General features: G+C 28.6%; 2 protein-coding genes across 2 annotated transcripts; both read left to right on the top strand.

Annotated features, from left to right (window-relative positions):
* Nucleotides 1-4,565: 4,565 nt before the first annotated feature.
* On the top strand, nt 4,566-8,984 carry LOC113867347 (chorismate mutase 1, chloroplastic-like). The gene is made up of 6 exons (XM_027502615.1): nt 4,566-4,937; nt 5,901-6,126; nt 6,256-6,342; nt 7,029-7,172; nt 7,991-8,083; nt 8,437-8,984. Exons 1-6 carry the CDS (start codon nt 4,780-4,782, stop codon nt 8,671-8,673), a joined length of 945 nt encoding a protein of 314 aa, XP_027358416.1. The 5' UTR covers nt 4,566-4,779; the 3' UTR covers nt 8,674-8,984.
* A 3,660-nt stretch (nt 8,985-12,644) lies between these two features.
* Nucleotides 12,645-14,462, top strand: LOC113867965 (lamin-like protein). The gene is made up of 2 exons (XM_027503494.1): nt 12,645-12,907; nt 14,021-14,462. Exons 1-2 carry the CDS (start codon nt 12,721-12,723, stop codon nt 14,356-14,358), a joined length of 525 nt encoding a protein of 174 aa, XP_027359295.1. The 5' UTR covers nt 12,645-12,720; the 3' UTR covers nt 14,359-14,462.
* The last annotated feature ends 233 nt before the right edge of the window (nt 14,463-14,695 follow it).

The raw sequence follows: 14,695 nt of genomic DNA, 5'->3' as shown, positions 1-14,695 counted from the left end.
TAAAAAAAATTAAAGAAATTTCGCACTCTAAAGAAATGAAATTCAAGAGCATATCATACATTTTAAAATTTCAAGCAATATTATCTAACTTACTAAACTAGTTTGAAAAAAAAATTATATTTTTGAGAAGGTGGATTCCACATTTTTGTAAGTAAAAAACACATTGCGTATCTTTTGGCACCCTAGAACTGTGTAAATATGCTCTGTAGATAGCAAGATAAGATGTCTAAACATGCTCTAAAAAGGGTCAAATTAATATTTTTATTGGAGAAGTTAAATGATATAAGTAACCAATAAATAAATTGAGTCATATATTCTGATATTTAATATTATGCATTAGTGAGTGTCATTTAAATATTTTGACAAGTGGAATTCATCATTTTGAAAATATTTTTTTAATTAGTTCATAAGATGGATAGACGAAATTGCTTAAAATTTTGAAACCTATCATGTATTCTTATAGGAAATTCCTTAAAAAAAAACAAGTTTCGTTTTTTTTAACATAGAAAATTTCTTTAAAAAATTAAATTTTATTTTTAGTATAGACGAAATTTAATAAATTTTTGACATGTCTTAATATCCTAATTTCGTCTCTTTTGTAGATAAAATTTAATTAAAAAACATGAAAAAAAAAGTTTGTCCTTTATGTAGATGAAATTTACGATGATGTGATAAAAAAATCACAAATGAAAAATATTGTTTTACAAATTTATTATTTTAATAATTTATTTTCAAAAAAGTAAAAAAAAAAAAAACCCTCTCTTTCTTTGCATCAAATGATATATCACTTTTCTTTTATTCCTTTTTATCACTTTGAATATATGTATTTCATAGGTTAGAGGGTTCCATTTTTAGGCTGTAGAAAAAAGAGAGGTCACATTGATTTTGTATGTTTAGTAAAATTTCCTCTTAAGAATTCATTGAACATTCATTCTTCTTTTAATCTTGATAGTTGGGCCACTGATCAGAGATGAATTTAAGAGATTTTCACTTGGTTTGGAGCATGACTACATAAGCTTTTGAGACCATTTCTTTTGAAAAAAGGAGAATACTAAAAAATGAGTTCATTAACTAATGCACATTTTTAAACACCCAACAATGCCTTTAAATATCTCAAGCTACGTTGACAAAATGTAGCCATTGACTTGTGTGTGTATATAATAAATGTCCAACAATTTGTTTAAATGTACTTTGTTTGATTGAATTGATATAAATAGTTGTTCCCAAACTAATTGATATTCTTTTACAATTAAAAATATTTTGTATTTTAAATTTCTTTCTTTTTTTCAACTTATATATTTTAATTCCTTCCAACAAAGCACAAAGACCCCATTTTAAAACCTCAATTTGTACATAATTTTAAAATAGACAAGACAACATGGAAATACAAAAAGCTTCAAAATAGACATGACAACCTTAATTTGAGAAACATGTAAAGTGTATATTAACTCAATAAATAATTTCATGTAAATATTTAATATTTTGAGAAATAATTTATAAAAAAATATTAATCTCAACCCTTAAAATTGAGTTTAAAAAACTAAATGCAATAAAAATTATCCAAACTCAATTATTAACCAGTTGACCGGAAAAGTATGCTCCACGCGTTAACAGAAGAAGACATTAAAAAAGAAAGAGAACGCGTGGTTGTGGGGCCCACATGTAAGTCTCTTACCCAATTTCTTCTCAATGTTATCTCTATTTTCTCTTTATAGCAAACCACAGTAACATTATGTTATACACGTGTCAATCATTGATACACATTTTTAATTTTAATATTTTTAAATAATACAATATACTATTAAATAATTTAAATATTGAATGGATAGTTGCTTATGTCAATTACTATAAAACTCTTATATAGCATTTAATGATAAAACATTAATAAAGTAGTTGCTATTATACTAACATTACTAAAATTATTTTTATCCACTTATAATATGTTATCATATATGTTATTATTACTTGTATGAAATACTAATGTTATTATTTAGATTATAATTATATCTTAGTATAAATTTAGAGTATATGTTATAAATTAATTGTCTTATAAAGATAGAAAATTATAATTAGTGTTAAGTAAATATTTTTTGGGTCTAAGTTATATATTTTTTACATGAGACAATTTCATTCAAATTAAGAATATCTAAAATATAATAAGAAAAATTAAGTATATACTATTTCAACTAACCTCATTTGGTATGTCAAGTAAATATTTAAGAGGCTAAATACATGATTTGGTATTTTTTAAAGATTATAATACTTTATTTGTTAAAATATATAATAAATATAATATAATTAATTATAATTAATAAAATATAAATAACTATTGCATTAAAAAAATACATACATAAATGCATCAAAGATATAAATATTTAATAATTCTATTATTATTAATACATGTACGTAGTAACTATCCATTACAAAATAATAACTGTTATTATAATTAAAATAAAATATTGTTAAATTGACAATTATAAGATTTAAATTATAATTTTCATTTTTTATTAGTCTATTTGAAAATTTAAATTTCATACCAAATTAGACTCATTAATTTTATTTATACATAAATTTAGAAATATATTTAAAAGTATTTTATAAAATTAATTTAAACAAACTTTTAAATCATGTAATGCTTTTTTTAAAAACGAATCAAACGATAAAAATAAAAAACATAACTAATTTTTAAATCATATATTCAAAAAATAACTTAGATTCGCACCTAATAACATGTATTGTAACCTATTTTGAATCATGATAATTAAGACGAAAGAATGTATAAAATAAAATAAAAATTAAGTTAGTTGTGGATAAACAATATTTTTATCTTAAACAATAAGTGAATAAATCTTATTCTCTATTTTACATGTTTTTTTATGTTAGAGAAATTCAATGCTAATTTGTACGTTAATTATAATTTATAAAACTAAACAAAAGATATTGTTAATATCTATTTAATATGCTTTTCATTTTTATATTTTTTCGTTATAATAAAAGATTAATATCTTAATTCATAGTTTTTTTTATTCTCTAATTTTTTAAATATATTTTGATAATTTAATTTATAAAAAAGTTTTAAATAATTTTTTATAAAAAATTATTAAAAAAATATTGTTCGTTGTCTTTTTTCCCCATGTAAACTTAAAAAAAAGAGAGAGTATATTTTAATGAATTTATTAGTTGCTTTAGATCCCTTGCAATCATGTTACTCTCTCCAGCTAAAACATTGTCTATTGTTAAAAATGTAATTGATTAACTATAAAATATTATAATATTTTATAATCATTGGATGTAAATTTAAGGGTAGAGATTTTTCCTGGACCTCTATAGAGAATTCAAGTCCTTTTCTTTTCCTTTATTTTTTATTTAGGTAGATTTTTTTATTAGACATTAGAGTTGTAAGAAGAGACAGGAAAAGTTGACCTAAAAATACTAAAAGAATAAAAGTTTAGAAATTATAAATTTATTTTAGTTGTTGGTCAAAATTTGTGTATTATAATTAAAAGTTTAAATGAAATTGGGCTATTTTACTCTTATTGATTTAGGCCAAAATTTGTGTATTATAATTACCACGTTACCAACATTGTAATTTTAATAATTTATTAACATACATAATATTTGATTCTAAAATATGATAATAAAAATAAATAAGAATTGAGTTATTGCAATTAAAGATATATAATTTTTATTAAAAAAAAACTTATTTTAATTTTGTTGCATAAAGTGATTTTTAGTCTAGATTACATATATTATTTATTAAAAGCTCTATTCGAGTTGAATATAATTATTATTAACTATAAATTTTTTTGAGTATTTAATATAATTATATTTGCTAAAATTTAAATTTAAAATTATAGATTAAGCTAAAATTATCTCTTACTGGTTGATTTACATACTAAATATTGTTAGATGAAATAATTTGATGATATTTTTATCTTAATTTATTAAATAAATTTTAATATATTAAAAAATATTTTTAATATATATTTTATTTTTAATACATATTAAAATATTTTTCAAAAAATCATAAAGTGAACAAGTCAAGCTTCCATGGTCCTAGTTGTTTTGAACTACTTCTTTACCTAAATTAGCTTTTTCTCTTCTCTTTTGATTTCTCTTTTCTCTCAATACTCCTTCCTAGTTTTTCTTACACTTGAATAATTTCATTTTGTTTACCTTTCATTGTAATTTTTTTTTTATAAAATTAATAAATATTTCATATTTTTTATAATTTTAAATTTAATTACTAACATTTATCGAATAAAAGGTAACAAATAAATAAAACAGTAAACATAGTAAATAAAAAATAAATAAAAAGCTAAACAATGATTTTTTATAAACTGTAAAACATAATTTTTAAAAAAACCTTAAACTTTTAAAAAGGATATATATATTTTTATCTCTTTCATATTTGTGAATATTTTCAAAATTTTCCTGTTTCTCTTAAGATGTCTTCTCATGATGGAAGTGTCAAACTGTGAATGGCCTATTTTCGATTTGCAGACACACACACACACACACACACACACACACACACACCATTCACCAACCCACCTTTTAACGTAAGTGTTTGGTATCTTCGCTCTCACACACACACCCACGCCAACATTCCACCCACTCTCCCACCTACCAATTCTCTTTTCCCCTTCATTTCTCACCCACCAACCGTTATAGCCGCCAATGCTTCAAACTCTCTTCATTTTTCTTCTCTCTCTTAGCTCTTCTTATGCTTCCTCTCTCTCTCTCTCTGCCAAATTTCTTTAACTTTCTCTCTCTTCAATGGAAACCAAACTTCTAAGACCCACCTTCTCTATTCCTTCAAGACCCACTTCCTCTTTTCATCTCACACCTCATAGAACGTCACTTCCCTTCAACCCCAATTCCCATTTTCCCCAAAAAACCAATCTTTCTCTTCCTCCACACGCCACTTCCTTTCGGTGAGTCACATTTCTATTTTGGGCTTCTCTTTAATTTCTATTGCAACTTCAAAAAGTTTCGATTTTTGCTTGTTCTTCTATGTTTCTCCATTTGGGGGTGCATACAATTGCTACTGTGTAGAATCAATGTGTGTTTGGAAACACGTTTGAAAAACAAACCTTAATTCAAAAGCTGGAAAGTCGTATGCTAGTACACTTGCCCTGTATGCTCCATCTCTGTAACGTAAAAGCTACAGTATGCAGCGTTGAAGTAAACGTGGTTTCGTTGTTAATTAAACGTGAATTCAAACACGCTGTTAGTCACCGAGTTTACTAGGTCTCTGGGGTTCAACGGGAATTGGTGGATCCGTTCAAAGGAAAGTGACCATGTCACCATGCAGGCAATTGGGTTTCATGAATATTCTTGATTAGAAAAAAGTTAACAACTTGGGTCTGTTTTCTTCAGGGTCTTGCTAGAATAGTGTCTTGAGAATAAAGTTTGATACACTTTTCCAATTACTTAAAGGTGTTAAGAACTGAATTTTTTATGATATAGTAAGTGATTTTCTTTTCATTAAATACTTTGTGCTTTTATTCAATTTTTGTTTCTTTGTCAAATGTGGCTAGTGAGGTTACGATTCATTATGTGAATAGCATCTTCCGTGATGTTCTGTTTGCCAAATAGCACAATGGGAAATAAGGCAACATCATTTGATGGACAATGGAATCCTAACACCTCAATGTTTCTTCTTGTACTTATCTGATGTCTAACAGCCTTAGAGTTAGGTACCCAGACTTTATTGCTTCTATCAATTTTCACAGTCATGGCTTCAGCTATGCATGTACAGATTCCTATACTTGCATTGCATGTTTTCATCCTTAAATCAACAAATGCAAAATATTTGTTCATATGAATGACACCGTTGTTTTTGCTTTCTATGCTGTTCAATCAAAATTTAAAGTTGGTCTATTTCTTTTGTGCAGATCAGTGCCAATAAAGAAAAGGATTGATGGGAGTGAAAACCTGACCCTTGATCATATAAGACATTCTTTGATTCGTCAAGAGGACAGCATAATCTATAATCTCTTGGAGCGAGCACAATACTGTTACAATGAAGATACATATGACCCTGATGCCTTTTCTGTGGGTGGATTTCATGGCTCGTTGGTAGAATACATGGTCAGGGAAACTGAGATGCTTCATGCCAAGGTATGAACCTTTGCCTGAAAAGTAATGATCAAATGAAAGTTTTTGGTAAAATATTGTAGTGTGACTGAAAATGCGAAGTCCTGATTTATAGATGTCAGTTTTACTGACTCTGTTTTCATTACACTGAAGGCGGGAAGATACAAGAGCCCTGATGAGCATCCATTCTTTCCAGATGGCCTACCTGAACCAATGTTACCACCTTTGCAATTCCCTCAGGTAAAGAATATTCCTTAACAATTGTCAAGGGTGTTGTTCCTTCAAGATTTTGTTTTGCTGATGAATTTTTTATATTCGCATGAACTGAAATATTTCCTCTTGTCAATAGAATTGCAATGTGCAGAAATCTGATAAATTCCTTCTTTCCAATTCCAGCTGGCAGTATTTAGGAATTTACGAATGGTTCCATTCATAAACTCATAGTGACACCTGCTATGTTGACCTAAAGTCTTTGTAATGTGTAAAATGGTAACTTTAACGAAAAAGTCCCTCTAATGTAGGATGAGTGTAAGAGATGTGCCTTTGATTAATTGAAATGATAGTTTTCTCTTTTCAACTAAAGTGAAATTAAAACAATGTTGTTACATTAAAAGGAAAAAATGGATACCAAGTAGGGAAATGCTCCGTTTATGATTGCATAGGCTATAAGATCATTTCAACCCAAAGCACTTGCATAAAGTAACACTTGCACTAAGGCCAAGTGTGAGAGGAAAATCCATCTGCTTGTCAATTGAAAAATTACAGATTAACTCTCTCTCTCTATCTGCATGTGTGCTCATGTTTAATGGTTGTGTTGCTAAATTTTTCATGTGTTAATTGCTTATTCACTGAATTTCTATGTAATGCATAAATAGATAGTTGTATCAATTGCTTCTTCACTGAACTTCTGTGTAATGTGTGAATAGGTTTTGCATCCTATTGCTGATTCAATTAATATAAATGATAAAGTATGGGGTGTATACTTCAGAGTTCTGATACCACAATTAGTCAAGGAAGGAGATGATGGTAATTGTGGATCCACTGCTGTTTGTGATGTTATGTGCTTGCAGGTACACATTATTTGTTTCCTTTTAGTTATATTCATTTCTAAGTTGCAATGATGACCAGGGATAGTAGCACCTTGAATTTTCAATTATTTAATTTACTTCATACCAAGGGATCTCAAAGCATATAGTATTATTATTTGTTATATATGAATATATCTATACCCTCATTTCATATCCCTTTTTTTCCCTCTTTTGCATGTAAATTTTTACATGGGCAATGTCAAGACCAATTGATTTGATATTTCTGAAACTGCAGCCAAACAATATTTCATTTAGATGAAAAATAAACAACAGTTGTTCCTTGTTAAAACATGATTATCTTAGTGGATCTTTTCTCTATGAGAGATTAAGATCTGTATTATGTGGTGACTCCCAATATCTTTCTCTCTCTTTCCCTGTTCAATAACAGCTCCCCAATCTAAGGAAACTGTTAGTAGGTGTGCTTAGCAGCCAATTTACTCTTGCTTTGGTTCATCTCATGCTTTCCAATATGCACAAGCCTTGTGCAGATATCTGAACTGAAGTGATTGCTTTCCGCAGAAAATCAGTGATTCTATTCTGCCCCCATTAAAAAAAAAGATTGGTGATAGAAAACTGATATCAACACAAGCCTATATGATCTTTTATGCTTCGATATTGCCAATTATAAATTTTTTGAACTAGGCTTGATATAAAATATTGCAACTTGCAAGTTTCCTCGGTCAACATTTGTCATTCTTTATTTTGAAAAGTTCAGCAACTTCTCTCCCTCTAAGTTGAGATTCTGATAGCAAATTCTGGCTCTTACATTGCTGGAAACTTCTGTTTTGTTGTGACTGCAGGCCCTCTCAAAGAGAATCCATTATGGAAAATTTGTAGCTGAGGCAAAATTTCAAGCTTCTCCAGATGCATATAAACCTTCCATTATAGCACAGGTACAAATACCTATTAGAGGGCGAGACATAGATGCAATTCTTGTTAAATTGTTCAACTTTCTAGGAATGTCAATATTATCAATGTTAAATCTGCTTTTTGAAATTTGAATTGCAAACATGTTAATGAAAGTGGTAATGAACTAATCATACTAACTTTTATCCATAAATTGTTCAGTCATATATAAATCTATTTATTTACTGGTAATTGGTACTAATTTGATGTACATTCATACTAGTGTGATAAGCTTGCAACCATTTTACATCAAAGGGACACATTCAGGGTCTCATTTTCATTTTTCTGCAAGCTGGATTTTTAACAGGATCAACTTTATCTTGTTGTGGTGACTTTTCAGGACAGGGATAAGTTGATGGAACTGTTAACATATCCTGAAGTTGAAGAGGCAATTAAGAGGAGAGTTGACATAAAGGCCAAGACTTTTGGGCAAGAAGTGGTTATAAATATGAAGGAACAGCGAACCGAGCCGGTGTACAAAATAAATCCAAGCTTGGTTGCTGATCTATATGGTGAATGGATCATGCCATTGACAAAGGAAGTTCAAGTTGCATATTTGTTGAGAAGGCTGGACTGAACATAACACGTACGTTTTCAATTACAATGTCCATATGGTACTTATTTTCCATGTTATGATTCATGCAATGGAAAGTCTCTGATGTACAAAATGATTCACTTTCTGTGACTCATGATTATAAATTCTAGCTTTTGTAATTAACATATTAGGAAGTTGTGTTCTTATGTACTGATTCATGGTGTCTTTTTTATTTTTATCTTGTGTTGATTTCATTTGATTTCATTTCATTGTAAACTTGAATATTTTTATTATAATTGTAAAAGGAAGTGAACATTGGAATGTTAGATGCTTTAAGTTTCAATAATTTTCTGGATGAGAGATGGTAATATAAAAATGACTATGCATTTTTGGTGGTTTTGAACTATACTCAACGATTTTTATTCATACACTACACAAATATGGGGTCATCAAGTCCGGATAGGGTAAAATGGTCCACCTAACAGGGTGGACTTTTTGCAAGAAAAATTCTTAAATAGGTATTGCTTTTATATATATATATATATATATATATATATATACACACATACACACACAATTTATTTGTTGACATGTGCTATGGTATTCTATAGAAATTCTAGTTTTTGAACTCTTGTTCATTAAAAATAAAAAATGTTATTTTTATCATTTTCAAGGACGCTTTTAAGATTGTGATTGGCCCAAGTATTATTTTAAGACTTTCTTTTGCTTGCATTTGTGTGTATCTCAAGTGCAGTATTGTTGATTCTCCTTGTCAAAGAATGATACTCTTGCTCTACTAAGGAAGCAAAGGACAACCTCCTTCATGATTGTTGCCAAGCACTATCTAAAATCATAATTATACAATTCAAGTGGTTCACCAACTCAAATCAAAATAGCAACTAAAAGAGACAGGTAACTTAACTCGGTTTAAAGGGTTTGATACCCTTTAATTTTGGACGCCCCTAATATAGTAGCATAAGCAATATCACCTTGTCCCATGCACAGCAATAATGATACCCACCACATGGACATGAAAACATGATAAAGTAAGAGACAAAGGACACATCTCCCAGAGAAATAGGATTTTGGGCAAAAAAAATTTAATACACATTATTTTATTTTTCAATTAAGATTTACACAATTTATTTCTGATGTCAAGATTTATTTAATAACTCTCTCACTAACCATAAGAATCAAATAATAGTTTAAAAAAAAATACAAACTTGTACCATTTTCAAAATTTTGAAAGATCCAAATTATGTATACGACAAAATTAAGATGTAGTTCCTTAAATGTTGTTGTTTACTGATAAAAATTAAAGTTTTATCTCAGTAGTCTGCAATAACATTATTTATGTATATACCACACATAGTTTGTGTAAGTATTTTTATAAAATTAAAATGATGGCTTATTCAAACAGGTTTCTATGTGGAGTACAGCAAAATCTAAACAGATTGAGTAAGTGATCTTCACAATTGTCCCACCAGCTCTGTATTAAAATTTAGAAATAGGTAAGAGACAGTGAAGTTTTGCATGTCTTGTTTAATGTACTTGTTCCATTATCGTGATTTTAGGAAAGCTAGGACCACACTAATTGCTAAAGGGGAAAAGGGAATTTTTGAGAGCATGGTTTAGTCCTTTTTTTCATATCAACCAGCACATGGATACGGTCAAAGCATCAACCAACACGGAAAGAAAATAACAAATTGAAGATAATATATATTTTGATCTACCTGTCAAATTAATATATGTTTATCCTCTAATTAATAACAGTTTTGGCTAATCATTTCTCAAAGAACATTGGTTAAGCATATAAAAGTAAATAAATCTTCTTTTACAAAATGAAACATTTGTCAGACATATAACAGTTATTTAATATATACTTTTTGAAGTAACTAAATAAATTTAGTAGGATGTATTTAATATTCTTTAACTAATGTCTTTAAGATAATAACTAACAAAACTGTATGAATAAAACAATATATTCTTTTTAATTACAATAGCCTGATTTTCATTTTTAATTAATTTTCTTTCTTTCTTTTTTTGTGCTTATCAAAAGAATGGTTTTTTTTTTTTTAAATAAACTTATGCTGATATATGGAATTCGGTTCCATCAAAGATTGTTGGTTGGATTGCATGATTGATTACAAGAGAATGGTTTTTCCATTTCTTATAAACATTAAAAAAAATTTTCACTCACATTACTCACATTCACTAGGAATTACAAACACTTACTGCTAATTGTGATGAGTCAATTACCTATCATCCACATGAAATTATAGTCAGTAGAGATGCAAGAAGCTAAATTTTGGACTAGTTTTCTTCCTTTAAAGTGAATATTGTATTTTTTTTAATGATAAAACACACGTTTTAATATACTTTTTCCTTTAGCTTGATCAAAAATCAATTTTATTCTATTTTAAAATAATCAGCGTCAAAATATAATTACAATGAAGGATAATTCTGGATATAATATTTGTTGAATACTTAAAAAAAGAAATCCGCAAATTGTATGCGTATGAGTTCAAGGACTGTAATACTCGCTTATTTATGGATTTGTATACCGTCTATAATAATAATAATAACAAAAAAATTAAATTTGTAATAAGTTTGTACTGTACTTATAATTTTGGTGTTTTTTGTAATTTTGAACTATATTTGATGCATTTGTAAACAACAAAGTATAAAAAATAAATTTTAGTTAATTAAACCATGAATAATGGAGATAAACATAGAAATTTAAGTACCTAATTAGCATGAAGTCGAAGATTAAAGTTATTACCTAAAAAATATAAAGATAAATACAAATAATTTTTTACAACATGAATATAAAAATAAATACTACACTACTCTCTATCCATTGTTATCAATAATTACATCACATTTTCATATAGGAATTTCTGAAGTATGTATTGGTCGAATTAATCTGTAATGTTGTATTTTCAATTGTTAGCACACAAGGAAGTGCAAAGCATGATCTTTGGTTCACTGTACGAGTTAAATTTAAGGATCTACTTTAATGCTATTGTTATTTGTTTATTTTACACTTTCGAATGGTATGTCTCGAGTCGAGTCAAATCAATTTATTTCTTAATTATCAAAATTCTCTCTTTTGCATTAAAAGGTGCATGTTATGATGTCAAAAGGGAAAAAGTACATTTTTTAAGTATATTTTTCAAGAAATAAACCAAAAAGAAACAAAAACAGTATTAATAGTATATGTATACTTACTAGCTTGATTTACTCAAAGCAAAAACTAAAAGGGTATTTAATATATCAAGAACTAAAAAGTATATCATAAATGTTATTTTGTTGATGACATTTTTTGTCATGTTGACATAGACCTGGTGAGTTGAAAAAAAATGGCAACTTAAAATTGAAGACAATGAACAAGTAGTTTTAGAAGAAATTTAGTTAGTACCGGTTCTTAATGTGGTACGTTGTTTTTGTGTGGTTTTATTTAATAAGTTGTAATAAAGGAGTTGATAGAATTATTTTTTAGACACTCACATTTTGTATTTCTCCTTTATAGGAATGATTGAGGGCAAAAAAAATAAAATAGTTTTTAAGTCATCTTATTATTTTATTTTACTAATTCTATTAGCTTTTCAAATAAAATGAATTTATAGATCAAAATAATAAAATAATTTAATAACAAAATTAAACAATAATAATTTTTAATTCAATAATACCAAATAAGAAGAATCACAACTTTCTAAACTCTTTCTTTTCTCACTCCAAGATATAAAATAAACCCTTAAGATTCAATAGCTGATTTTTTTTATGCTATAAATAATTAAAAATAATTTTTGTTAAAATAATTTTAACTCTTTTTAAAAATAACATAACTCAGAAAGTGTACAAATTTCCCTACGTGTATTATGATAAAAAATCAACGGTAGATCTAGAAAGCAACAACCGTTGAAATTAAATAAGCGAAGACAACTTTCACAACACACACTATTAAAAAATCCAAAAAAGAACCAAAAGGTTCCTTAAAAGGCCAAAAAAACAGAACATTGTAGAGAGCAGAGACAGAGTGTTCCAGAGTTTGTTGAACTGTGAAGAAGGTAACTGTGCAAAGCAGTGATGGAGGGGATGAAGAGGGTGCTATCACCACCCATGTTGCTTCTCTTTCTTGGCTTCATTGTGCTTATCATGTTGCCACAAACCTCCGCTACAAGGTGGACTGTTGGAGGCAGCAATTTTTGGAACACCAATTTTAACTACACTACTTGGGTTAAAGACAAACATTTCTACATTGGTGATTGGCTTTGTAAGCTCTCTCTCTCTGCATGAATGTAAAGTTTGAATATTTGCTTAGATGGCAGTTGTTTCTGTTTCTTTTCTATGAGCTGGATCTGAACTAGTTCAAGCATAAGCTAAGTTAAAATTGTTAGCTTTTTGTGGTTTTATTTAATTTTCTAGCTTCTGAATTAAAGGGGTATGATTTTAGATCCTTTAAATAATCCATGAGCTTTTCGTTAAATTCATGTTAACTCAATAAGAAAAGGAAAAGGAGTTGGTTAATGCAGTAGAAGATACGTGGATTTGTATTGTTATGTGTTTCTATGTAACATGTAAATTAAATGTAAAAATTGAATTTTGAGGGTACCCCATTGGGATTTCTCTTCCCCCACTCTCACCCATTTCCTTTTGATCGCTTAATTAGCATTTTTTGTAAAGAGGAAGTGTAAATAAGAAATAGGGTTTGGATCTTTTTATGGTTTTGTTGTCTTGTGCTGCATTATCAGATCCAGAGCATGTGAGTTTTGGTTATCTTTACTTTGTTGCATGCTTATGTGAAACTGTAAGTTAATTTGTGTTTGTCATTGTCTTTTGTTCTTGCACCTTCTTTCCCTAAGTTATGGTGAATTGTCACCCCAGAAAAAATAAGACTATCAATATGTAAACAAAATCAGGAATATCAATCAAGTTTTTGAAATGTGAAACAAGTATAGAGAATTTCAGATCTTGTTTAACTCTTGAACAATTTTATCTATTCTAGGATGCATTCTGCTATCCGTAAATTAAAGCTAGCTGCTCAAGTTTATGAGCTCACTAATTCACCTAAAGTTAATTAAAAAGTTAAACTGAATATTCCCACCAACATCTTAGCAAAAGTAAGGTAAAGTAAAATCAAAAGAATGCTTTTCCCCTCAATTTATGGCTTAATTTGCTAATGAAATGCAAACATACTGAATGCAGATTTTCATTATTTTGTCTTTCTTACAAGTTGTTTAGTGTAATATTGATTTGTCATCACTTATTACTTTTATCACACTAATTTTGATTATTATATCTAATAGTAGCACACAAACCTGTGTAACCGTGTGCTAATTTGGAGTTGCATAGTTATTATTTTCATGCTAACTAGGTTAGTTTGCAGATTTTGTGTACGATAGGAACCAAATGAATGTGCTTGAAGTGAACAAGACAGATTATGAAAGTTGTAACTCTGATCATCCACTCCACAATTGGACTACTGGAGCTGGAAGAGATGTGGTTCCCCTGAATGTAACACGCGATTACTATTTCATCAGTGGCAAAGGGTTCTGCTTTGGTGGCATGAAGATAGCTGTTCATGTTGAAAAGATACCACCACCACCAAAAGCTTCTCCTATAAAAGCTGGAGCACCAACCCTTTCCTCTAGAGGTCACATTCTTCTCATGCCTGTTGTTTTTGCCATTGGAGCAGCATGGGATGCATTCATTCATTTCTGGTGATGATACTCCACACCACCATTGAACAATACCAAATGGTTAAGTGTTCATTTTTTAGTTTTTTCAAAGGCAATTGTTGTTTGCATGGTGACATTAGTTGTTGATCTCAAATGATCTCAAATGGGTCAAAGGGTGATTTTCATGTTAGGTAGTGTTTGTGTTTGATTTTCAAAATGTGTTGTATTTCTGTGTTAATGATCAGAAATATGTCACAAACTAGTTTAATTTAATTTAATTTAATTTATTGGAGAATTCAAATGCGGCAATTACGGGAATGTGGTAATATGCTTTTGGACTAGCAGGACCTTGTCCATGTGCATGTACCATGGTTGCATTTTAC

The sequence above is a fragment of the Abrus precatorius genome, unplaced genomic scaffold (assembly GCF_003935025.1).
Source record: "Abrus precatorius isolate BTA unplaced genomic scaffold, Abrus_2018 Scaffold5, whole genome shotgun sequence".
NCBI lineage: Eukaryota > Viridiplantae > Streptophyta > Magnoliopsida > Fabales > Fabaceae > Abrus > Abrus precatorius.
Note: the sequence above shows the minus strand (reverse complement) of the source record. Positions and strands in the feature narration are given on the sequence as shown.